Source organism: Eutrema salsugineum, unplaced genomic scaffold (genome assembly GCF_000478725.1).
Source record: "Eutrema salsugineum unplaced genomic scaffold, Eutsalg1_0 scaffold_12, whole genome shotgun sequence".
Taxonomy (NCBI): Eukaryota; Viridiplantae; Streptophyta; class Magnoliopsida; order Brassicales; family Brassicaceae; genus Eutrema; species Eutrema salsugineum.
The window spans coordinates 10,148,261-10,173,706 of NW_006256895.1; the positions used below are offsets into that span (position 1 = coordinate 10,148,261).

Consider the following 25,446-nt stretch of genomic DNA (forward strand, 5'->3'; position numbering starts at 1 on the left):
ATATTATTACCATGAACAGAAATGCAATTATAGAAATTAATATATTGTATATATTATGTACATTGTAATTTACCAAACCCCATATTTGATCATATAATGACCCAATATATGTATTTATTTTGTATTCTGGCCCAAAATCTTTCAAACCCTAAAATATTGCCGTCTTGATAAGTTTTCAATATATATACAAACACTAACAACTTATTTTGCTTTCACATCTTATCAGAAAATAGAACCACTTGATTACATTGAAGACTTGAACAATAGCTCGACTGAATGGTGCATCCGTGTTAAACTGGTGAGAAAGTGGTTTGAATATATACCACATCAGGGCGTAACATTACAATTGCTTCTTGTTGATGCGAAGATAAAATTTATATTTTCATGTGATTTTAATAAGCTCCACTACTTCACATATATTCTAACGTATACAAAAATATACAAATTCATTCATTTTTAGAGGACCATACAATACGCGCTCGGGTTAGACGACAATTTTATGATTTATTCGAACCTATGCTAACTGAAGGTTCATGGTTTGATATTGAAGATTTTGTTGTCAAGCGTTTACGCAATAATAAGAGCAGAGATTTAAACAGTTTTTTAATTCAATTTATAATATCTACATCCGTAAAGAAAATTTCATATGTTCAAGGTTTGTTATTTATATTCATTTTTATCGATTTGAAATATATACATCATTGGCAATAAATAATTTTATACATTTTTTGCAGTTACAAGAACAGCAATTAATAGATTACGATGCTCCTACGAATAAATCAGGTTTTTAATGTAATCAACACATAATAATTTAGTGTTTTAAATTTATTAACATCTTTGCATTCTTCCTATGTAAACCAACCCTAAATTTTCGAATTGCATGGATTTTTGATTGACCGTTAATTGACCGAAGGATTACAAGAACTGTGACATGTTCTTTTTACCGAATTTTCACAAATTCTCAAACAAGACACATCGTTACAATTATGAGTTCTTTCGGAATATATATGTGATCTTCATTTTTACTTTCTTCATTATACATAAATAGGATACATACAACAATACACAGAAAAGATAATCCCAGCAGACCACACACTATAAACTATCAATATTGTAAAATTCGACCCAATACAATTAACACTATATCCAATAACATTTAAATTTTATAAATATGTTCAAGCCTGCACATGCATGCGGCCAGTATCCTAGTATCTTATTTAACTATTTAAAACAATCAACTTTTTGAAATAACATAAGATTGATTTAAAAAAAAAAGATGTTCAAAAAAATCATATATATATATATATATATATCATAATTAATAAAATCACTTCTTCTTTTCATATCTCGTCTCTTTCCATTTCTCTTTTCACTCTCTTTCATACATATATATATATATATAACAAATCTTACTTTATCGACTATAATTTATAACATGTTATCAGCACAAACGCCTTTCGATCTGTTCCTATATCAAAGAGGTAAGATTTAAATTTATATTCAATTTATTCTAAGTTTATATATTATTTGAAAAATTGCTATATGGGTAGTTTTTCAGTTTTAAATTAGAAGAATGGATAGTTTTGAAAACCAAGGAAAGATTGGATTGTTTTTACTGTTTATGTTCCCGCTAGGTCCCTATTGCTATTTTTTATTTTTAAAATTGCCATTGTTGAACTAAAATAACTAAATATTTCTGGTAAAATTTAATTTGCTAAACCAAGGTCCAATATCATAAACTGAAATCCAATATCATAACTGAAGTAAAACCAATGTATAATTTATTGACGACATTTAAATAAAAAAAAAATTTGAGATCCACATCTCGACGTAGTCAATCTAGCATATCCGGCAATCCATCTCTGATTAGCCCTCCGATTGACCGTTGTAATGCCGCCGAGAGTTATAAAATCGTTTAGGCGCACGACCGTGGCACCTCCGGTAGTCAGGCGGGTGCTCCGGAGTAACTCGAAGACAGCTCCGACGGAGCAGTCGCCCATGCCGCCCATGCCACCGCGACCGAGTGACCGGGTTGAAGATTCCATCCACGCGACTTGTCTCAATCAACGCCAGCGGTGTAGCTCCAAAGTACAATTCGCTCCTCTTTTTCTAGACTGGCCTGTTCAGAATTCTAAAAGTAAGTTACTTTTATGAACTTCGACCTTGTATGAACTGTACTAGCGGTTTATTAACTCTAATTAAGATTGAAACGGCTCTCCTGATTGGCCTGATTTAATTATTAGCGGTTATTAACTCTAGTATATATAAAAGAGCTTCATTCTCTTTCTATTAAGCCACTTGGCAATTTTTTTTTTCAACAATATAATTATCAATCATTAAATTTAATAAAAACAATAATTCACATTATTAACAATGATACTAACTTAAATGACTTCTTCAAAAACTATTTCAAACATATAAATCAATTAAAAACATCTGATTAATTTCATAATTACTCACGACCAACCAAGCATCTCATCCGTTTGTAAATTTGTATCTTTTCGATCTTTCGTATTAATCATGCATAGATTTGGAAGGCAACATTAATTAACATGTAACGTAATAATAAAGTATTTGTATATCGAATGTACTGTAGAGTTAAGTCCATTTGATATATCCACTAGATATAAGGAAAAGATTTTCACATGTTTTATTGCCAAACTGAATTTATAACATCGGCCAAAAGAGATCAACCGTATTCAGATTACTATTGTTGTTCGCCATTGAACATTTTTGGTATACAACATACCATTACGGGCTCCTATCTTGCCCAATCAACATATCACCTCTTATTATAATATTTCTTATAACTTAGGGTAGATTTCAGACTTATGGAAAGGTCCAGATTAATCTTTTGGAAAGATGCAGCCCATAGATAAACTTCTTTCCGAATATTTCAATGGGTCGAAAACAAGAGCATATCTTCAATGGGTCGAAAACAAGAGCATAGATCTATGTAGATGTCCAAAAACAATGTGTTGGAGTTTTGCATAGTAAGTGAATTGAACTTGAAACGTGTTGACGTCTCAAACTCGTCTCTTTACCACTTGACCACAAGGCTTCAGACTCAACATATCACCTCCTTCCTTAAACCCCTCTTCTTTATTGTCTCCTATTTTTCTCCTTATCAAGCAAGAAACCAGGTCAATTCACTAAAAAAAAATAGTTTTATCAATATGTATATATGATCAGAAGTTCGTTGCTTTCATGACATATATTAACAAGAGTACAATCACATCTATAATTCATTGACTTTGATATAAACTCTATTCTTTATGCAACAAATAATATCATTTTATCATAATTATAAATTAATTTTATGACAACATAATATCACAAAATATACAACTCATGCATTACGTGGGCAATCATCTAGAATAATAATAACATAAGGAAAAAAAAACCAGTCATTTTAACTTTATAACAAAAGAAAAACATATTAATTTGATTATCCAAAACTAACACATATTGTTTTGAACAATAGGTAAAGACAAGAAAAACATTATCCACAAGGACATTCTCACAAGAAACACAGCCTTAGGACTTCTCCTGCTCCCACAATGTAATGTTCAAGTGACATATTATCCAGTAGAAATCAAGCAATTCCCATTAACTTCTATCTCTTTGCTGGAAATTGGATCACCCCAACTATTTTCTCCTTCAAACTGGCCACCTTTTCTGATAACGGCTCCAGTGTGATCTCAATGATTTGCCCATTTTTGATGTTTACCGGATGTTGAGCAATAAACTGGTCTTCTCGGACAAGTGCTGACTCGTCAGGCCCAGATCTCAGTTGAGGCTTCATCCATGCCAAGTTAGCAAAATACTCAGAAGCATGCAAATCAATCAAAGCCATCTCTACTCCCACCTCCACCTCCTCATTTTCAAACACTTAAAAATGAACTATATTGAAAAATACCTCACAAACGGCCTCCCTTCAAGGGCCAGTCAACTCCTATGAGGAAAGCCTTAACACTCTTATACATACGATAAAGATGATGGAAAAAGAAGGTTCCTGCTAGACGGTTGTAGCATAAACTCAAACAGAGGGTTCATTAACATATTATTCATCAAATTCCTCCTTAAACCACAAACTGTGCTGTGAGCCTAATAATATTAAGCTCCTTGAGTGCGAACACTTCAGGGACAGGAAGGACTAATGGGAACTCGAACCTTTAGGTTCTCGAGGAGGCTGAAGAAAACCTTCTGCATCATCAGTAATTGCAAGATTTCTAAGTGGTGGTCAGCAGTAGTTAAACTCCTCCACGTTGAAAAAAAATACTCAATAGCATAATCATAGCCATCTCCACTCCCTCCTCCTTGTCTACTTGACAAAGAACATTAAAAAAACCCTCAAGAAAGGGTAAAACTGATTCATAATAATTTGTTTAACCGAATTGTTAAAACACAATAAACGAACCCAAAAGTAAACACATATTGAATCTGAAGCCTAAAACTAGAAGATAATGGAAGTGATTCGGAGTCCATGAGTTGTTTGCGTAATTGTTTTTGAGTTTCTCTTTGTGATGCTTTAGCGATTGCACCTATCCAATTTTCTTTCTCATCTAAAAATCCCATCGTGTGGCATGCTTCTTTAATAGTCAGATATATTTGGCTATGCACTGTTTGTAATTATTCGAAACTTTATGGCCCTGTAACATGATTTAAGTATATCCTTAACATGACATTCACAATTCTCTCTATTGTGAAACAGTTTTTCCGCATTGTCCACACTTTTCTTGTGTAATCCCACACGAACATTGTGGAAAATTTTTCATATGTCAGCCTTTTTGCTATGGGGTCGACTTTGTTTGTTTCCATAAATTTTGTTATGTGTGAACCGCATTGTCCACACTTTCCTGTGGTGTGTGTTTCTTAAAAAAAAAAATACTTTGTTCTCCAGGTAGATGGATTGTTAGTTTCATCACTGACGGCCTTGATGTATGTTAAACCCAAATATACATCATACACTACAAGAAAGAGGCCCATTTCCAACGAATTTTTTACGACTCAATTACGTCGATGATTGATGTATGTGTTGATGATTGTATGCTTTTTTTGGAGAGATGATGAGAAGCTTCAAGAATGCCGTTTCTGCCAAAAGCAAAGATATAGACCGCAAATTGTTGGGCGTAAGAATATTCCGTATCAACGAATGTGGTATCTTCCTATAACAGATAGGTTAAAAAGACTATCAATCTGAACGGATAGCTGCATCGATGAAATGGCATGCAGAACATTCACAAACAGATGGCAAAATGACTCATCCTTCTGACGGGAAATCTTGGAAACATTTTAACACCGTACATCCAGACTTTGCTAGATCTAAGCGAAATGTTTAACTTAGTCTTTGCACTGATGGGTTTAGTCCATTTGGTATGTCTGGTAGGCAATATTTTTTATGGCCTGTGATCCTTACGCCATATAACCTTCCTCCAGATATGTGCATGCAAAGGAAGTTTTTGTTTCTAAGTATCTTAGTCCCTGGTCCAAATCACCCGAAATGGGCCCTTGATGTGTTTTTGCAGCCACTCATACATGAATTAAATCAGTTGTGGCATGTCGGAGTACGAACATATGACTGTTCGAGTGGTAAAAACTTTACGATGCGAGCGGTGCTTATGTGGACAATAAGCAACTTCCCGGCATACAAAATGCTATCAGGTTGGACAACGCATGGGAGGTTATCATGTCCTTATTGTCTTGATAGGACTTATGCATTTCAGCTTAAACATGGTCGGAAAATCTGTTGGTTTGATTGTCACCGTCGGTTTTTACCACCAAACCATCAATATAGAAGAAACAGGCGTTTGTTTATAAAGAACAAATTGGTTCGTCTCCTCCCTCCCACCAGTGTACCTAACATGGGTAGATCTTGAAGCGTAAATAGATTATTGGGGTGGATTTGAAACAGTCCCCCGAGGAGGAAATTGGCACACTCCAGCGAATATGCCTGAAAAATCGTCGTAAATCCGTCGTTTAACCCAAAGACAGCCATGTGTGTTTGTCTTATTCGATTTGTGGCTCGGCGGATATTATGTGTCGGATTTACGACGCTTTCGTCATAAATTCGTCGTGAATTTACGACGGATTTATGACGAATATAAAAACTATATATATGGAGGCACCCCTCTCCGCTTCGTCGCTCATTCCTCATGTCCTCTCGCTCTCTCTACCACTGCCTTCTCTCCTCTTCTCCCATTCCTCTCCTCCTCGTCCTCTCTCCTTTATCGGGTATTTTTTTAAAAATATATAATTATAATATATAGTTATAATATATAATTATAATTAATTTAGGTTTAGAATTAGTTTAGGTTCGGAATTAGTTTAGGTTCGGAATTTTTTTAGAATTAGGTTCGAAATTAGATAATAGGTTCTGAAAATAATTTTAATTAGTATTTAATTTTTTTTTTGCAGACGATGCCTCCTTGGAAGACCCACTACATCAATTTCATGGCCAACGGACATTTTCTTTCCCGGGCATCTGCTTCGGGTAATACCGAGATACCGTCTTCCTCCGTAGCCTCCCAGGTTCCAAACACGGCGGCTGAGCAATCTCCACCACCACCTCCACCACTTGCACCCGAACTCCGACCTCCGCATTCGTATGCCCGCTATACGGTCGAGGACCTATTAGTCCTTCCAGGACGGGAGGGTTTACGACGTTTGGTCCTAGGAAAAGCGCAACCAAACTCTTATTGGTAAGTAATTTTTTCTTTGCCCTATTATTTTTTTTAAATAAATCATTAATTGACTTAATAAATAATATATTACATTTCTATTTTATAGGTTTGGTTTGGATAATTGTGTCGGTCGGAGCGTTTCTGACACAATTAAGAGCTATTTCGTCGAGCCTCACTACAACTGGGGCAAGATGTCGCAAGAGACGTTCGACACCTGGTACAAATGCTTCGCGGTAAATCTCTTTTTATCCTTCTTAATTCTAATTAATTATTTAAAATTTATTAAATATAAAACAATTGTTTTAACAACTATATTGTTTTATTTTGTAGTAAAGGTGGAACTAGGACATCTTGATCAACGAGGAGGTCCGGACACAGTTTCGCCTGATGGCGCAGTAACGCCTTGTCAACACCGTTTTTGATTGGAAGCGGAAGTGGGAGATAGACAGCGACGACGCAAAGCCGAGCTCGATGTCCACTTACTGCTGGAACGGGTTGAAGGCGTATTGGATGGACCCGCATGCACAAGAAGTAGCTGCGAAGTGTTCGGGCATTCGAAACCGGGTCGGTCCTAACAGTCGGAAGTTAGTGACCCTGCACACTTCTGGCCAAGTACCATTTGCGGAAAGACGTCTGATAACGGTAATTAATTTTAAATTATTTATATTTATATTTTTATATAATATATTTTGTTTATATTTACTAATATTTAATTTTAATTTTTTTTGTAGGCGGAGGAGAACGGAGGAGAGCTTCCTCTTATGACAAAGCTCGTCGAGGTCACTCACCGAAAAAAAGATGGGACTTCTGTAGATGCTCGGTCAGAGGAGATCTACAACGAAGCTATGATGAGGATCGCCGAGCGGGAAACCCAGGTCACACCTGACAGTAATATCCAAGTACCTTTGACCATCCTCGTGCAAGACAAGATCTTCGAAGAGGTATGATTTCAATATTTTTTAATTTAATTACTAAATATATATATATATACTTATCTGTATATATATATATATATAGTTCTGACCTAACGTTTTCTCTTTTATTTGTCGGTTGCTCCGAGGAAGAAGGACCGCATCTTAGGGATGGACTCTATTAGAGACTGTCCCGTCACCTCGTCTTCGGGAAACCGCACATATGAGGATCCGAGTCAACTGCGACATGACCTTGCTACCGCCAATGCTGAGATCCCCAGCTTACGGGATGAGCAAGTGGCTCAGAAGTAGGAGCTCACCAAGATGAACGGGCTTTTCGACATCATAGTAGCAGCAGTTCCGCAGTTGGCCACCGCAATCTGAGAGAAGCAACGCCAATCACGGATTCTTGGAGGGGGTTCTTCCGGTGGATCTTCTGACCAGCAGACGATCCAGGGTCATATTTTGGTTCTCGTAGTTCAGACGGGAAACGACGGTACAGCAGCTACGGGCGGTGAACATGACGGGGAGCCTCGGGACGTCGATCTCAACATCGAAGATTATGATATCACTTTGTAGATTACTTTTAATTTTATAAACTTTTTGTATTTAAATTTGTATTTTAATATATTAATTTTTTCGAATTTAAAATTTTGTTATAATTTTGTTTTATTTAATATTAATTTATTTTAAATATTAATTTATTAATTAAATATCGAATTTTAATAAATATTTTCTTTAATATTCGATGTAAATTCGTCGTAAATTTATCTCGATTTTACGTCAAATATATTACGATGAATTAACGTCAAAACGTTTTACGACGTATTAACGTTGATAGTTTACGACGAAATTACGTCGATCTATAATAATTTTTATTGTTTTTTGACAAAACAGATTGTCTCGTAATCGTTGTAAATTCGATGTAATATTACATCGAGTTTACGTAGATTTTGGGTTGAAACCATAGTCGTCATATTGGCGTTGGAAAACTTTTACGTCGAAGTTACGACGAAATCATTCCGACGAAATTACAACGATTTCTGGGTGTTGGAAATTTTACGTCGATTTTACGATGATTTGAGTTCTACGACGGTCGTTTTACGATGATTTTATTTTCGTCGCTAATTCGATGCAAATCGACCATTACATCAATTTTACGTCGATATATTTCGATGTAAAAGGCCTTTTTTCTTGTAGTGATATAAAATCAGATGCAGATGTTGGTGGTACGCTCCGCTCCCCGGTTCGGACCGGTTAAAGACCGAGACCGGCCCAATCGATCCCGGTTTACGACGGTCTTGGCCGAAATGGGCCTGACCTGACAGCACGGCCCATAAGAGAAAAGCCCAGCGACAAGAGGCGGTGAGAGCTGAATGAGAAGCCCTAGAACATCTCCTCGTTTATGTAATATAAATAATAGAATTGTTACTGTAGAAGGGATCTTTTTCGGACCCGGAGAATAGAAGACCTGAATATTGTATCGAGTTCGTCGAGAGACCTCCGAACTGAACAAAGTGTAATTGAGAACTTAATAAAATACAATCAATTTAACCTTCCGAACTCGAATTATCAAACCGACCCCAGATAGTTGAGAACCACAATCAACAATTGACGCCCACCGTGGGTCCGATTCGGTAATCGACCTCGAAGACATGACGACCGACGATGGACAACCAACCTCTGTCTAGGTCGGGAGTCAGATGACCCGTGCAGACGATGGACAGCCGACCTCAATCCAGGTCGGGATTCAAATGACCTGTACTGACGACCCCACCCAGGTCGGAGGACATACAGGGGTAGGCGAACACAGCCCCGTGCGACCTCAACCCGGAACACAACAAACCAGGCAGAGCCGAGCTCAAGCACCGGGGCTCACCAGGCTTCGCCAGCTGCCTTCGATCCAACCGCCCTCATGAACGTCTTCGCTGCTCAGATGCAAGAGCTGGTTCGAAGCAACGATGCCAAATTCGCGACTCTCACCGCGCAGATTTCTAGCCTGCAACAAGAGAGCCCGCTTCGACGCCGGAACCTCATCAGCGATTTCCAGGGAGAGCGAGATCCGCAGTGCACGGTGGCACGGTCGGTAATACAGCAACAGTCCGAAAGCCCGTCCCAGCACATACGAACTCAACTGACGGCGCACGACCTGGAAATCGAACGGATGCAGGCCCAACTGCGAGAGATCAGTTCCAAATTTCACCAAGCCACCAGTTCGGCACCTGAAATTGACCGCGTAATCCAGGAAGCACAGAAAACACCGTTCACTTCCCGGATCACCAACGTCCCCATCCCTAACCTAGAAAAGTTTAAACTACGTTCATACGAAGGGAACTCGGACCCGAGGCATTTTCTTACCTCGTTCGGCATCGTGATCAACCGACTGAAGTTCACCTCGGCTGAGCAGAAAGACGCGATCCAATGCCAACTGTTCGTCGAACACCTCGAAGGCATAGCTTTGGATTGGTTCTCAAGATTAGAAGCCGACTCCATTGATAACTACAAGGAGCTTTCAACTAAGTTCGCAAAGCATTTCTCGATGTTCATCGGGCAGAAAACCCGTAACTCCGAGCTTTGGGAGATATCACAGGGTGAAAACGAATCACTCCGAGACTTTATGGGGCGTTTCAAACAGATCTTGGGTCACTGCACGGTGGACGACGAAGCCGCCCTCGAAGCTTTATACCAGAAAACATGGTACAAATCACCTTTTCATAAAGAGCTTCGCAGGAACAGACCCCTCACCCTTGAGGACGCGCTCCACAAATCAAACATCTTCATCGCGGAAGAAGAAGAAGAAGCCGCCAAAGTTCGGCAGTATTCAGCGTCAAAGCCCGGCCAGACCTTGACCACCAAAGATAATTCAGAAACAAAAGTCCAGTCCGGCAAACCGCGTAGAGTAGTGAACCAGGCAGGACCGTCAAACCAAAAGTCAGGACGGCCACCGAAATCTTGGAACACATGGCATAAAGACGATGATACGCCGCTAAGTGAACGTTTTTGTGAGTATCACGAGCGATATGGGCATAGCATGGAGGAATGCTGACATCTGAGGGACTTTTTGCTTCAACAGTTCCGCAAGGGCGAGATCGACACCGCAGATTTGCCTAAACCGGGACCCCGGCGGCCGAACCCGCGACCAAGGAGCTGCTAGGACAGCCGACTCTGATGAAGAACAGGTTGCTCCCCCTAAACGAGACCGCGAAGCACCTAATAGAGAAACGAACGTACCCAAAACCAGGAAGAAGGTCAATATGATTATGGGAGCCCTCGAATAATGCAACTACTCCATCCGAGCCCTCAAAGAGTACAGCCGGCAAGCATCGAGCTCGCAACCCCAGACAACGGTCACAACCGTACCACTGCTATTCACCGACGCCGACCTGCGGGGAGTGCATATGCCTCATAACGATTGCCTCGTCGTGGAACTTCAGCTCGGAGACGTTGAAGTAAGCAGGATATTGATCGACACGGGGAGTTCGGTAAACGTCATATTCAAAGAAACACTCAAGAATATGGATTTTCCAGATTCCGAGATCAAGCCTTACATGGAATTATTGACCGGGTTCACCGGAGAGAATACAAGGACAGTAGGAACGGTGAAGATACCCATTTATGTCGGCGGATCAGCCCGAATGATCAAATTCTTGGTCCTCAGCGATTTTGGGAGCGCCATGGCTGTTCGACATGAAGGCCGTCGCCTCAACGTTCCATCAGTGCGTCAAGTTCCCGACCCCATCAGGGATTTTTACCCTCAAAGGAAGCCAGACCGCGTCCCGATTATGCCATCTCACCGAGTGCAAACTCAGTCTCGCACGGACATGCGTCATCAGCCCCTTCCAAGAAGATCGTGCGGCCGCAGTAAGCCAGTTCGGTCCACCCAAACAGAGCCAAGTCGACCAAGTCTGCATTGATCTGACAGATCCAGAAAAATGTGTCGGCATAAGGGCCGAACTCGACAACAATATTCGGGAAGCACTCATCAGTTTCCTCCAGAAGAACGTCTCCACATTCGCATGAAATATCAGCGACATGCCCGGAATCAATCCAGACATCACTTGCCACGAGCTAAATATCGATCCTACATACAAACCTATCAAAAAGAAGAGACGCAAGCTCGGACCCGAGAAAGCAAGAGTGGTTAACGATAAGGTCGAAAAATTGCTCAAAGCCGGTTCGATCACGGAGGTTCGATACCCGGACTGGCTAGCAAACCCGGTAGTCGTGAAGAAAAAGAATGGAAAGTGGAGGATCTGCGTCGAGTTCACCGACCTGAACAAAGCTTGTCCCAAAGATATTTCCCACTACCACACATAGATCGGTTGGTAGAGGCAACCGCCGGCAACGAACTGTTATCTTTCATGGATGCCTTCTCGGGGTATAACCAAATCCTAATGCATCCGGATGATCGGGAAAAGACTTCATTCATCACAGATCGAGGAATCTACTGTTATAAGGTCATGCCGTTCGGTCTCAAGAACGCGGGAGCCACATATCAAAGACTCGTGAACCGCATGTTCGCCAGTCAGCTCGGAAAAACGATGGAAGTATACATTGATGATATGCTGGTTAAATCCCTGTACGCTAAGGACCACATACCGCACCTGTCAACGTGTTTCGACATTCTGAACAAGTACATGATGAAACTCGATCCCGCCAAGTGCACCTTTGGCGTAACAGCGGGCGAGTTCCTGGGTTACATCGTCACCGAGCGCGGCATCGAGGCTAACCCAAAGCAAATATCTGCAGTTCTAGACCTACCTTCCCCGACTTCAAAAAGGGAAGTGCAAACACTTACAGGCCGAATCGCCGCGCTGAACAGATTGACGGATAAATGCCTGCCTTTCTACCAGTTGTTACGAGGTAACAAGTATCATACTTTGAGCGCCGAGTGCGAAGATGCCTTCAAGCAGCTGAAAACATATCTCTCGACTCCCCCCATCCTAGCTAAACCCGAGAACGGCGAGATGCTATTCTTATATATCGCAATTTCCGCATCGGCGGTTAGCAGTGTTCTAGTCCGCGAAGACAGGGGGGAACAGCGTCCCATATTCTATGTCAGCAAATTGCTAAGTGACGCTGAGGCCAGATACCTGACTTTAAAAAAATTGGCGCTTGCAGTGGTGATTTCCGCTAGGAAACTTCGGCCATATTTCCAGTCTCATTCAATCACAGTCTTGACCGACCAGCCGCTCCGAACCATTCTACACAGTCCAAGCCAATCAGGTCGCCTTGCGAAATGGGCCGTCGAACTAAGCGAGTACGATATAGAATACAAGAATCGAACCAGCGCGAAATCCCAAGTACTCGCCGATTTTCTGATCGAGCTCCCGAAAGAGTTCGTCGTCGAACAGCCGCCCCGCGAACTATGGATTCTGCATGTCGAAGGATCGTCATCACACCGGGGATCAGGTGTCGGAATCCGCCTAAAGTCTCCAAACGGCGAGATCCTCGAACAGTCGTTCCGCCTTGAGTTCCCAGCATCCAACAATGAGTCTGAGTACGAAGCTCTACTTGCCGGACTGCGATTGGCTAAAGAGCTCGGCGTACGACATCTTCACGCTTTCTGTGATTCGCAGCTCGTCGCAAGTCAGTTAAGTGGAGAATACACGACCAAAAACGAATGAATGGATGCATACCTAACAACGACTAAGGCACTCATCTCAAAGTTTGAGACGTTCGAACTCACCAAAATCCCTCGCGGCGATAACTCGTCTGCCGACGCGTTAGCCGCCCTAGCTTCCAATTCCGACCCGCATATGAAGAGAAAAATCCCGGTCGAGAGTATCTCAGAACCAAGCATCAAAACCGCACCGAAATGCAATGTTGCCACCCGACGACGGAACTATGACAAAAATCCGACCTCGTCAAATACGCAAAGCAGGAATCCAGCACGGGCAAACAAGAATGCCGAACAGGTTCTTAAGGAGAATGCCGAACAGGCTCTCGAGGATCTAGCCGCCGATCACGACTTCGAGCACATAACTGAAGGAATCCACAGCCCATCGACCAGTGAAAACCAGGAGAACGAGTCCACTGAGGATTGGACAGCCGAACTGCGAGAATACCTCCTCAACGGCAAAGTCCCTGAAGACAAATGGGCTGCACGTCGTCTTAAAGTCCGGGCTGCTCACTACACAATGCATAAAGATAAACTATACCGTTGGAGCGCATCCAGAGTACTCCTGGCCTGCGTCTCCAGGAACGATATAGTCGAAATCATGCGCGAAATCCACGAAGGGTCCGGTGGCAATCACTCGGGAGGTCGATCCCTTGCCCTGAAAATAAAAAAAGCCAGCTTTTTCTGGCCGACGATGAACGCGGACTGCGAGAAGTTTGGCATGAAATGCGATAAGTACCAGCGTCATGGTCCAATGATTAACGTGCCAACCGAGCTGCTACAAACCAGTACGGCGCCTTACCCTTTTATGCGGTGGGCCATGGACATCGTCGGCCCTTTATGCCGATCAATAAGTCAAAAACAGTATATCTTGAGTATGACTGACTACTTCACAAAATGGGTTGAGGCCGAAGCGTACTCGGAGATCACCGCACTGGACGTACAAAAATTCGTTTGGAAGTATATCATTTGCCGACACAGGGTCCCGCATGAAATCGTCATGGAAAACGAACCACAATTTATCGCTGGAACGTTCAATGATTGGTGCGCAAAGTTCAAAATTCGTCTTAGTTTCTCGATCCCGCAATATCCGCAAGGCAACGGTCAGGCCGAGGCAACCAACAAGACCATCCTGGACGGCATAAAGAAGCGTCTCGAGGCTAAGAAAGGCACCTGGGCGGACGAGCTCGATGGAGTCTTATGTTCGCACCGAACTACTCCCAGACGGTCGACGGGACAATCTCCCTTCTCTTTAGCATACGGACTTGAAGCCCTCTGTCCGGCAGAAGTGAGCATCCCAACATTAAAATACTTCGTGCTCCCCGAGAACCCCGATCTCAATGACCAGATGATGTTCAACAACCTCGATAACTTGGAAGAACATATATGCTTAGCTCTCCTCCGAATCCAGAACTACCAAAAGCTTGTTGCTCGCTACTACAACAAGAAAGTGTGAGGTCGGCATTTCGATGAAGGCGACCTCGTTCTGCGCAAGGTGTTCCATAACACCGAGGAACTAAACGCAGGCAAGCTGGGAACGAACTGGGAAGGTCCTTATCAGATAATGAGAATCGTCAAGCCCTGGGTTTACGAACTCATGCAACTCGAGGGAACACCGATCCCGCGATCATGGAACTCAGCCAACCTCAAACGATATTACTACTAGTCCCAGCTACCGCGAGCTCGGACTGTTCATTTTACCGCCATCAGCGAGCTAAAAAAAAAAAAAAAAAAACCAGTCCGGCTCCGGCTGAACTCACCCCTGTAAACTGAACTACGACTGGCTTGATCCCTTGCAAAAGGGTACGTAGGCAGCTCGATTTCGAGTCCAGCTACAAATCCAATAAAATCCATCTTTTTCACTAACTCCACATATCGACTCCCCGGCCAGGAGATCGAACTAAGTATTCCCCATGAATACAATCTCAAAAGCCGAGATCTGTCTCGCCCGCACCCCCATGGTGCCCACTATTCAAAGCCAGAACCCAATCCGCACTCACTCTTCCGAATAGCAATCAGCCAACCGCGATTCAAGCTCGGAGAGCCTCCTGAGTTCGTCCACATCGTCTAACATCACGAACTCCAAATCCAATGGAAACAAGCCGAACTCCCAACCGTTCGCAATAAAATATGAGAAAGGAAAATTCTAAGTAAAAGTCGCGATAAAGGAAAACCGTGCTCATTTCATTAAAACCCGAAAATTGCCGAACTAGACGGCAACAAATACAACGCCTAAAATCGGCGACCAAAACAAATCGTTAAGGTAAAACCCGAGCTACGCGGGCAAGATAGTCTTTACAACAACAAGAAAGAAAAGAAAAAGAAAACTAAGGGAAACTAAGGGAATCATTGGCGAGTGACGGACGCCGGACTCTTGAGACTTGCTGCCCGATCAGCCGAGATGGACTTGGAGTTTAAGCCAAACTGGTCCAAGCCCTCCGGAACTTGCGTCCCCGGCGGAAGCACAATCCTAGGGATGAGGTCGTCGTCACTCGGGAGGAGGAAGTCTTCGTTCTCGAACCGCGGAAGGGGGATGGCCTCGACCTCCTTTGTGCAGTTCTTGACTCCACGCCAGTACGTCTCCACGATGTGAGACGGAACGATCATGTTATGCTCCCTTCTGAGGAAGTCGCAAAAACCGACCAGAGCCGTCGCCTGGTTAAGCTTGAGGAACGGCGCCTTTCTGAGCTCGGACTTGTCCATGAAGTCCTTCATCTTGGCCAGCTTCCCATCATCTTTCTGCCCTTGGACTCGGCGTCTCGGTACCTCCGCCTCTCGAGTTCGCTCGTTTTGAACGACTTAGACGGAGCGTCCATATCCCCTTCCAGCTCGGCAGTCCGCTTCTCCAGAGCCCCGACCTTCTCCTTCAGGGCAGCGTTCTCCTTCTCCTTTTCGGTGAAGGCCAGCATAGCAGCCTCGTACCTTTCCTTTTTGTCCCGGTACGACGCTTCCAAAGACGCCCTCTCGGCAGCGACCTCAGCGTTGACTTTCCTCAGCCTCTCGACCTCAGAATCCTAGTCGCGGACGAGCTCGTTGGTATCACAGACGAACTGAAAATAGAGATCAAAGTCAGACACTTCAAAATAAAAAACGCCTAAGTATTCAAATCAGAGAGAAACTTACAGCGGAGGCGGATTTTGCGACCCGAGCGTAAGATTTGGGGCGGAAGAGGTCTTTAGTCTCAGGCATTGGAGACGAATCCGGGAAGATCTGCCTGAAGAGCTCGGCGCAGGCAGTTGCGTCGTCAAAAAAAGACCTCTCCTTATTATAGCTGAGACGGATCAAGAAAGATGACGAGTCAGAGGTCCGGCGCCTCTTGGATGACCTCGGGTTCCCGGTCTCGACCGCCGGATCCGGCGGAGGAATTTGAGAAGCGGTAGGCGAACCGCCGATGTCTCCACCGTGAAGGACCAGCGTCTCCTCACTCACAGCCGTCTCGGGGTCGCCACCCCTCTTCCGAGACAATTTCCTCGAAGACTTCCCTTTCTTCCTCCGGGCACGGTCGGCAATGGTGAGCTCATCTTCGTCCTGCTCACCAATCTCACCTTCTTCCATCTGAGGCTCAAAAACCGCCTCAGGAACGCCAGTCCCCACCGCTTTGACCTCCGGGTCTGTAACCGGGATCAAAGGATCAACTGGGCCGACCGGGACGTTGCCGACCTCGTTTCCATCTCCGGCTTCGATGCCATCATCGGCTTCGTTTGCGTCGAGGCCGGCGACGTCAATCGGGGCGTTGTCTTCTTCCTCATCAGCCCCGAAGTCCATCATTGGGATGTCCGACCTGTCGAATGCCATCCTCCGACTCTTCTTGCTGCCTTTCTTCGATTTCTTTTTCTTCGGTACCGGCCTCGACGAGCTGGGTTCAGTCTTAGTTTTGGCTACAAAAAAAAAAAAAAACAAACAGGTATGTCAGCCGTAATCCATACAGCTAAGTAATAACGACTTCAAAACGACCCGAAGAACTCATACCTCTATCCTGAGCTCATTTTATCCAACGATCGATCTTCTCCCGGTAAGCAAGGGGCCAACAGCGCTGTCCGACGAGACTTAGCTGCTTCGCTAGGTCGGACGTAAGGGAGCGTTGAATAAATCCTGGAATGTGGCAATCTGCATAAGCAAAAAAAATTTATTAGTACCGACCAAGAAACAGGGGAGTTAACCGTGAGATATGTACCAAAATCGACACTCCAGCCAGTCCGGAACGTGCTCTCCGGATTCTCAGCAGATAACGAATCGACGCGAACAAAGAAGTAACTTTGGTCCCAGTTAGGAAATTTGCTAGCCTTGTTCCCCGTAACCAAGTCGAACTTCGGGTTGCAATTCACCGACAAAAACCAGCTTTTGGCCGACGAGACCTTCATGATGAAAAGCTCCTCGAACTGGGCCACATTGATATGAGCACGGATGTCGCGCCCGAGTTGGAGAATCCCGACGAAGTTAACTATCGACGCCGGCTGGAGTTGCGATATCGCGCAGCCGCGCCGATTACAGTAAGCGAACAGCAGGCGCGGTAGAGGGAAAGTCAATCCGGCCTCCCGGAAATACGCCTCGTAGACGCAAATAAAGTCCTCAGGAGCATCCCAAGGGCGTTCTTCCGGCTCGGGAATCTGGATTATGATTCTGGGAGGGGCTCCACCGATCAGCATCGCAGCCCAAACTGTCTCCGGGGACCACAAGGTGGACTTCACTGGAGCGCATACGCATGGCCGATCTACGATCGGCATCATGTCGTCGTCGTTCGGATCCTGCGTTCCTCCATCACCGACCTCACGCAGTAGAGCATCCTCATCCGTCTTCACGTCAGGCTCCCGTCCCGGGACCAAGTCAGTGGGGACTTGGCCCTCGGGCTCACGGAGATTTTGATCCATCCGTTCTGGAGCCCGAATCAGAACTCGGCTATTAGAGCCGACCTCGACGACCCGGGAATTCTTCCGAACCAAAGAAGCGTTCGAAGAATGCTCTGTAGATCCCGAGCTCGAGATGTCAGTGGAAGTTTCCTCCCTACGGTGTTCGGGAAGAATGGCGGCCTCGGAATTGGAAGAAGAGTCGGAAGACATTGTCGGAGAGCTCGAGAAAATAACCGTCAACGAGAGAGCACGGCTGACGGCTACCGGAAATTCTAGAGAGAGAAAGTAGAAAATTTAGAGAGAAGGGAGAGCAATACCTTGGCAGTAGGAGCGAAAGTGAGAAATGGGGAGAGCTGAGCCCTATTTATAGAAGAAGAGCGAGTCATTGCGACTTCTTGAGTTCCGCGCCTCGTAACGTCTCGATTTCCCGCCTAAACCGACGCAGATTTTCAGTTCCCCACAAGCGAAAATACTTAAATACCCTTGCTGAAACACCAGAGGAATGAAGAAGGGTGTAAGTCGAGAACTCAACGTCATCGACCTTGGTCATCAACCGATCTTGCTTCAATTCGGCAAAAGTCAGTCAGGTCCATTTACCGAACTGGGGGGGGGACATACTGTTGGTGGTACGCTCCGCTCCCCAGTTCGGACCAGTTAAAGACCGAGACCGGCCCAATCGATCCCGGTTTACGACGGTCTTAGCCGAAATAGGCCTGACCTGACAGCACGGCCCATAAGAGAAAAGCCCAGCGACAAGAAGCGGTGAGAGATGAACGAGAAGCCCTAGAACATCTCTTCGTTTATGTATTATAAATAGTAGAATTGTTACTGTAGAATGAATCTTTTTCGGACCCGGAGAATAGAGACCTGAATATTGTATCGAGTTCGTCGAGAGACCTCCGAACTAAACGAACTGTAATTGAGAACTTAATAAAATACAATCAATTTAACCTTCCGAACTCGAATTACCGAACCGACCCCAGATAGTTGAGAACCATAATCAACAGCAGATAGGTATATTTTGTGTACTCTTGAATGTCTTCGACCTTTTTGCTTTCATTCTTCTTTTTGATAATCCAAGTTAATTTTTTGTTCTTTTCAATCGTGAAGATTGCTTTATCGACCCTTTTAGTAATGTACTTAAAAAGATATTTAATTTCTTTTAATAATTTCCACATTGTATGGATGATGTAACGATTGTATCGCCGTTCGTTTAGTTTCCTTGCCGCAACTGCAATCTGAGTAGAAGACAAAAATCTCAACTGCAATAAAAAGTCGACACAAAATGAGGAATTTCTCTTAAAATTAATAAATAATTGTTACCGCACAATGATAATTTTTATATAAAGAGACGAAACCAGTTTTCATGTTTTTTATCCAAATATATTGATATCTAGTAATATATGTTTTAGAATAGCGTAACAAAATTATTCAACTTTTTAAGATATTAAAACAACATATTTATAGCATTTGATCATCCGAGAAAACTAAGACCTAAAACAATTTAATCAAAGACAACAATGGAATTGATATTCAAAAAAAAAAAAGATTTCACTTTGAGTTGTTATGCACTGCTAGCCCTGAGCATAAAACCCGCACCCAAAAAATTAATCCGAAACCGACCCGAAAATTCGGATTCGGATCGGGTTCGGGTTGAGCAAAAAAACCGAATGGTTATTGATGTTGAATTACTTCGGTTTATCGATTTGATTCGGATTAATTGATGATAACCGAATTAAACCCGACATAAAACAAAACCTGTTTTTTCATTTAGAGCGTCTCTTCTTCTCCTCTTTCACGACAACTTTCCCCAATCTCAAAGTCGATTTAGGGCAAAAAATCCTCAAAAATCAACCTGGATTCATCTAATTTCAAAAACCCTTTCTCTCCAATCTCTGAGTCATCGAGAATTCGATCTCAGGTAAGAACTCTATTCCTTTTTTTTGTCGATTTTACTTGTAAACAGGTTGTCGATTTCATATTTGTTTTCGATTTAGGGTTTTTTCTGATTTATATTTCGTTTTTCATAGCTTTTAGTTTCGATTTTGGTTGTTTATAGCTTCGATTTGGATGTTAGATGTAGGGAGAGTTTATAGTTTTGATTTTGGGTTTAGATTTCTCTCCATCTCTTTGGAATTTCTCTATAATATTTTGGGTTTAGCTTCGACATGGTTTAGATTTCTCTCCATCTCTTTCTTCTTATTTGAGATTCTTGTGAAGCTGAAAAACCATGTCGCTGTCTTGTCTTCTTCATACACTTTGATCAAAGCATTGCTGTGGTTAAGTCACACGATTTGTTTGCAAAGTTATCTTGAACTCTTGTGTCTCACCTAAACTCTGCTTTGTATTTGTAGATGGATTCATCATCAGAACCAACCCCTACGAACACAGATGCAGCAAACACTCACGTTCCTTATGAAGATCTTGATGATGATGATATTGAAACACCTGCGAGTCGAGGAAAAAGAAAACAAACCGGTGAAGGCTCTGCTTCTCAGCAACCAAAGCAGATGAAGCTTCTTGATCCAAGGTCTGATGTGTGGAAGCATTACACGAGGACCAAAGAAGACAGAGACAGGTGCATATGCAACTACTGTCGGCGGTTGTATAGGTGTCCAACAACATCAGGGACCACAAATTTGAGGAACCATCTTGGAATATGCAAGCATTTCCTCGCATGGAGAGAGGGTCAACAACAAAGCAATGGCAAGACTCAGAGTGTACTGAATCAGGGTGGTGGCCTGGGTGTAGCAAAAGTGTCCGAGAAAGTTTTTAGGGAAGCAACAGATGAGATGATTGTTCTTGCGGAGCTGCCACTTAGCTTTGTGGATAGCATAGCTTGGAAGCATTTCTGCGATAAATGCAGGCTCTACGACCCTCACTCTCGGAGGACTGCTACCAGAAACATTTGCGGGATGTATGTGGCTAAGAAAAAAGCATTGAGGGATGTCATTAGAGCCAACAAGCATCGTGTGTCTCTAACAACTGACATATGGGTTGCTCAGCCTACAGGTATGGATGTCAGGTTTCTTTTCTTTTAGTGTTCGTTTAGGATTTTTACCACTCTATTTATATGTTCGTTTTTTATTTGTTAACTCTGGTTTCTTTATTTTTTTCTTTATTTAACAGGGGCTAGTTATATGGTGATCACTATTCACTTTGTGGACATGTTTTGGAGGCTAAAGAAGTACATCATCGGCTTTAAACAAAGGTAAGACTATATCAACTGTTCTCTTGGACTGTCTTGCTGAATGGGGAATAGATAAGGTGTTTAGCATCACTGTTGACAATGCAACAGCGAACGGTTCTGCTATAAGTAGATTTCATAGGGAATTTGGGTTAAGAAATCTGGAAGCATTTGTGCTCGGTGGTGATTATTTCCACGTAAGGTGTTGTGCTCATATCATTAATTTGATTGTGCAAGATGGTTTGAAAAAATAGAGTCAAGTGTTAATGCAATTCGCAATGCTATCTGTTATGTTAGATCAAAAACAACTAGGCAGAGTTCATTTGAACTAAGAGTAGACTCTGGAAAGCTGAAAAGGGGTAGTTTGCCATTGGATGTTAAAACAAGGTGGAATTCTACTTACATAATGTTGCATAAGGCGTCGAAGTACAGACATAGAGGATAAGCTGTATCTTGATCATTTTACTGAGTTAGAAGATGGGAAAGTAATAGTTGGACCTCCTTCTGTAATTGACTGGGATAATGTTGAGAGGTTGAACCGTTTTTTAGTCGTCTTCTATGAGTCTACTCTTCAGGTATCAGCTTCAACCACTCTGAACTCTTACAAATGCTATGGGGAAATAGTCACCATCGAGAAAACCTTGATGAACCTTACCACAAGTGCAGACGCAGAAATAAGAACAAAGGCTGACGCAATGCTGCTCAAGTTCGACAAGTATTGGGATGGGATGAAGGGTTTAAACAAAATGCTAATCATAGCATCAGTATTGGATCCTAGAAAAAAATGGATTTAGCTAACATGTGTTTTGCGAGGCTATATGGTGAGAACAGCAAAGACGCACAAGAACTCAATGCCTCAGTCCTAGTGGTTCTGCGAGCACTATTTGATGAGTACTCCTCTAGATTCTCTTCAACTCCAAACTCGCAGTCCTCACAGTCTAACCAGGCACAATCATCAGAGCATTCACAAGGTTTAAGAGAGGAAGTGATAGATGATGATTTGGGATTGGGATATGAGAGGATGGATTCTATCTACAAAGCAAAGGTTGCAGAAACAAGAGTCAATGATACAAGGGACGAGTTAGATAAATATCTTAAGGAGGGTGTTGAGGTCGCGAACACATTACCTGGTGTTGAGTATGACGTGCTTGACTGGTGGAGAACAAACTGTTCCAGGTTTCCTATACTTTCCCAAATGGCAAAGGATGTTTTGGCAATGCAGGTCTCCTCTGTGGCATCTGAGAGTGCTTTTAGCACTTGTGGACGCATCATAACTCCAGCTCGAAGCTGTCTTACTCATTATATGGTGGAGGTGCTGATGTGTACGGAGCAATGGATGAAGGAGGAAATTCGGTGTAAAAGTGAAAGTGGCTTGGTTACAGTGGAGCAAATCGCTTCTGAATATGAATTTTTGGACAACCTTATGAGAGGTATGTTATGGTTTTGGCTTGTTTATTTATATTTTTATATCATTTCACTTGTTCTAACTTCAACTTCTCTTAATTCTTTGTTTAGAGTTTGATGATCCAATAAGTGTGGAAGATTGAATCTCACCCTATTAATGACTTCAACAATCGACAATGGGTAAGTAGTATCAAAATATTGAATTTGGTTTTGTTTTGTTATATCATTTGTATTGGTTTCTAATTTTATTTAGAGATCGGTTTTGTCGTTTCAGATGCATATTTGATTTGCTATGAAGTTCACACTTTTTGGAGGCTGGAGTTATGCACTATCTTAGTTCCTGCTTATTCTCTTTGTCATTTTGACCTTTTAGTATGAACTAAGATGGTTTGGACTTTGATGGTTTGGATTTTTATTTTTAAACTAAGTATGAACTAAGATGGTTTGGAGTTTGATCTTTTAGTATGAACTAAGATGGTTGGAGTTTGAATATTGTGAGGCATTGTTACGTTTGATCCATTTTTTGCTATTTTTGTTTAGTTTTATTTGTTATTGCAATTTCGGTTTTTGTAGAATTTTTTCGGGTTTTCGGGTTTTTCGGATTTAACTAACCCGATTTATCCGATTTCAAATTGTTTCGGTTTATTTCGGTTTTTATTTGCTAAATCCGATCCGATCCGATCCGAACCGAATTTTCTGAAATAACCGAATGGTTTATAAAGTTCAAATCCGAAAATCCGATTACCCGGAAAACCCGATCCAAACCCGATCGGGTATCCGAATGCCCAGGGCTAGGTCCCTCCTCCGGCGACGGTGTGCCACCACGCGCGCCGGAGAAGGAGATCGGAGCAGATGAAGGCATCGACAAGAAGAAATAATTTCAGATCTAAAACTTTCGGGAGAGAAAAGGAGGAGAGAGAATCCCTCTTTTTCCTTCCAACTTCATCTTCTCTTCTTCAAACTTCAACTTCACCTTTTCTTTAAATTTATGATTCTTCTCTTCCAAGATCTCAAGCTCATTTTGGTGTTCAGACTCTAGGTTATTGGTCAACTGGAGACTTTAGCTGAGACACTATCTCTGTTGGAGATTGTGTGTAAGGGTCAAATTTCACAAATCAGATTTCACCAACAAAGCCCACATTATTGGAAATAGATAGCTAAGCATCATTAAGAATGTATGTTTTTTTGTAGGAAAACTCACAATCTCTGTAAAAAAAAATATCTCATCAATTTAGCCCTTAAGATCTAATCATGAGCTAGCAAAATACAATAATAAAATTTCATATTAAAGGTTATATATGAACAAATATTGTACATTTTTTAAAAGATATCGACATTTATATATCTTTTTGTAATGTTCATAGGTTTTTTTGCTAAAAAAAGTTATTAATTTAGTTTAAAATAATTAGTAATTTATTAGGGAAATTATATTTTAAAATTTTGTTAAAATTTTATTTCGAAATTGAAACTGATAAAAAATTATTTGTGGTCTACAATGTCAAAAACAATTGAATAAGTTGACTTTGTTATCAATTCATATTTAATAAAAGATTTTGTAGAAAAACAATTCCAACATTCACAACAGGCAACATTCAAGGCAACATTCAATGATACGTTATGCGTTAGTTGAAAGTACTCACTCTCCCCCAACTCCCAACATTAGCAACATTGAGATTGTTAACCTCCCATTCTGACTTTCCTTCCCCTTTCCTTGATTGAAGATTATTTCATCACAAAGTCTGACCATAAAAGATTTTGTAGAAAAATATGCAAGAAACTGTTTATAAAATTGGGTTTTAGTTTAATTTCTTTAATTTTTTTATTTTGGTTTTTTAAAAAATTATGAAAAAAACACCATCTAATTTTTTTAAAAAAAAAGACGAGAAACTTTGATGTTAATTTATACTTTCTTGTCTTTAAAGCAAATATACATCTTCTCAAAACTCTTCCTTACGAATCTTCCTTATGAGACAAAGAAATTTATAATAATAAAAAAAGCTTATAAATAGTAACAGGTACAATCGATCTTTACTCGTATTCCTTGCTTTTTGGAAGTGTTTTCATCTCAAATAATCTACAATGCTTATGCTTAGATTCATCACTCAAACTATGACTACATGAATTGCTTATGGGACCATCTTATATTCTCTTATGTCATACTTAGCAAGTGGATTTGTCCAAACAAAATTTTAAAGAGAACGTTGCAGCTGTATCTGCAGCTAATATCCTAACTAACTAAAACGTTGCAGCTATATCTGCAAATCCTTAAACTGAATGTTTACAAATACAACCAAATAATCTCGTAGCTGTTTAGACTCTTATTAAAATACTCAAATTGAGAGAAGTCATCTCAGGATTAGCTTTTATGTCGTAATGCTAAAAGTTGAAAATAACAACAGATTAGGAGGTTTTTAGGGTTCATACGAATGTATACTCATTTCTTTTTACGGAAATATTCCATTATGAACATTAGCTAATCTAAAATTCGTAGATTTATTGTTAACCACTCGTCTCATAGTAGGAGTTGCTTGTGGACCATCTTCACTATATTCTCTGCTTTCGTACTTTGCAGATGGAAATTTATTCCAATAAAATTTAAGTGTAATGGTGATCAATCAATATGTACATTTTAGCCTTTTGCAATGTGTAATTAAACCTTCACAAATGACAATTTTTTTTCTTCAGAGATTCAAATAAGTCTGTATTTATCGTTCATTAAGAAACAGCTCTTGCTAATACCCAACAATTTACACTGGAAAAACAAATTATTGGATTAGTTTATTATCCATATTAC

The 25,446-nt window shown here is 41.6% G+C and overlaps 2 protein-coding genes across 2 annotated transcripts; one reads left to right on the plus strand and one right to left on the minus strand.

Moving 5' to 3' along the window:
- Window positions 1-9,509: 9,509 nt before the first annotated feature.
- On the plus strand, window positions 9,510-10,640 carry LOC112089215. The gene has a single exon (XM_024160197.1). The coding sequence runs from the start codon at window positions 9,510-9,512 to the stop codon at window positions 10,638-10,640; it is 1,131 nt and encodes a 376-aa protein (XP_024015965.1).
- A 5,285-nt stretch (window positions 10,641-15,925) lies between these two features.
- Window positions 15,926-18,271, minus strand: LOC112089216 (meiosis-specific protein ASY2-like). The gene is made up of 4 exons (XM_024160198.1): window positions 17,389-18,271; window positions 17,244-17,321; window positions 16,338-17,092; window positions 15,926-16,228 (listed from the first exon to the last, which is right to left on the minus strand). The coding sequence occupies exons 1-4, from the start codon at window positions 18,269-18,271 to the stop codon at window positions 15,926-15,928; spliced, it is 2,019 nt and encodes a 672-aa protein (XP_024015966.1).
- Between the last annotated feature and the right edge of the window lie 7,175 nt (window positions 18,272-25,446).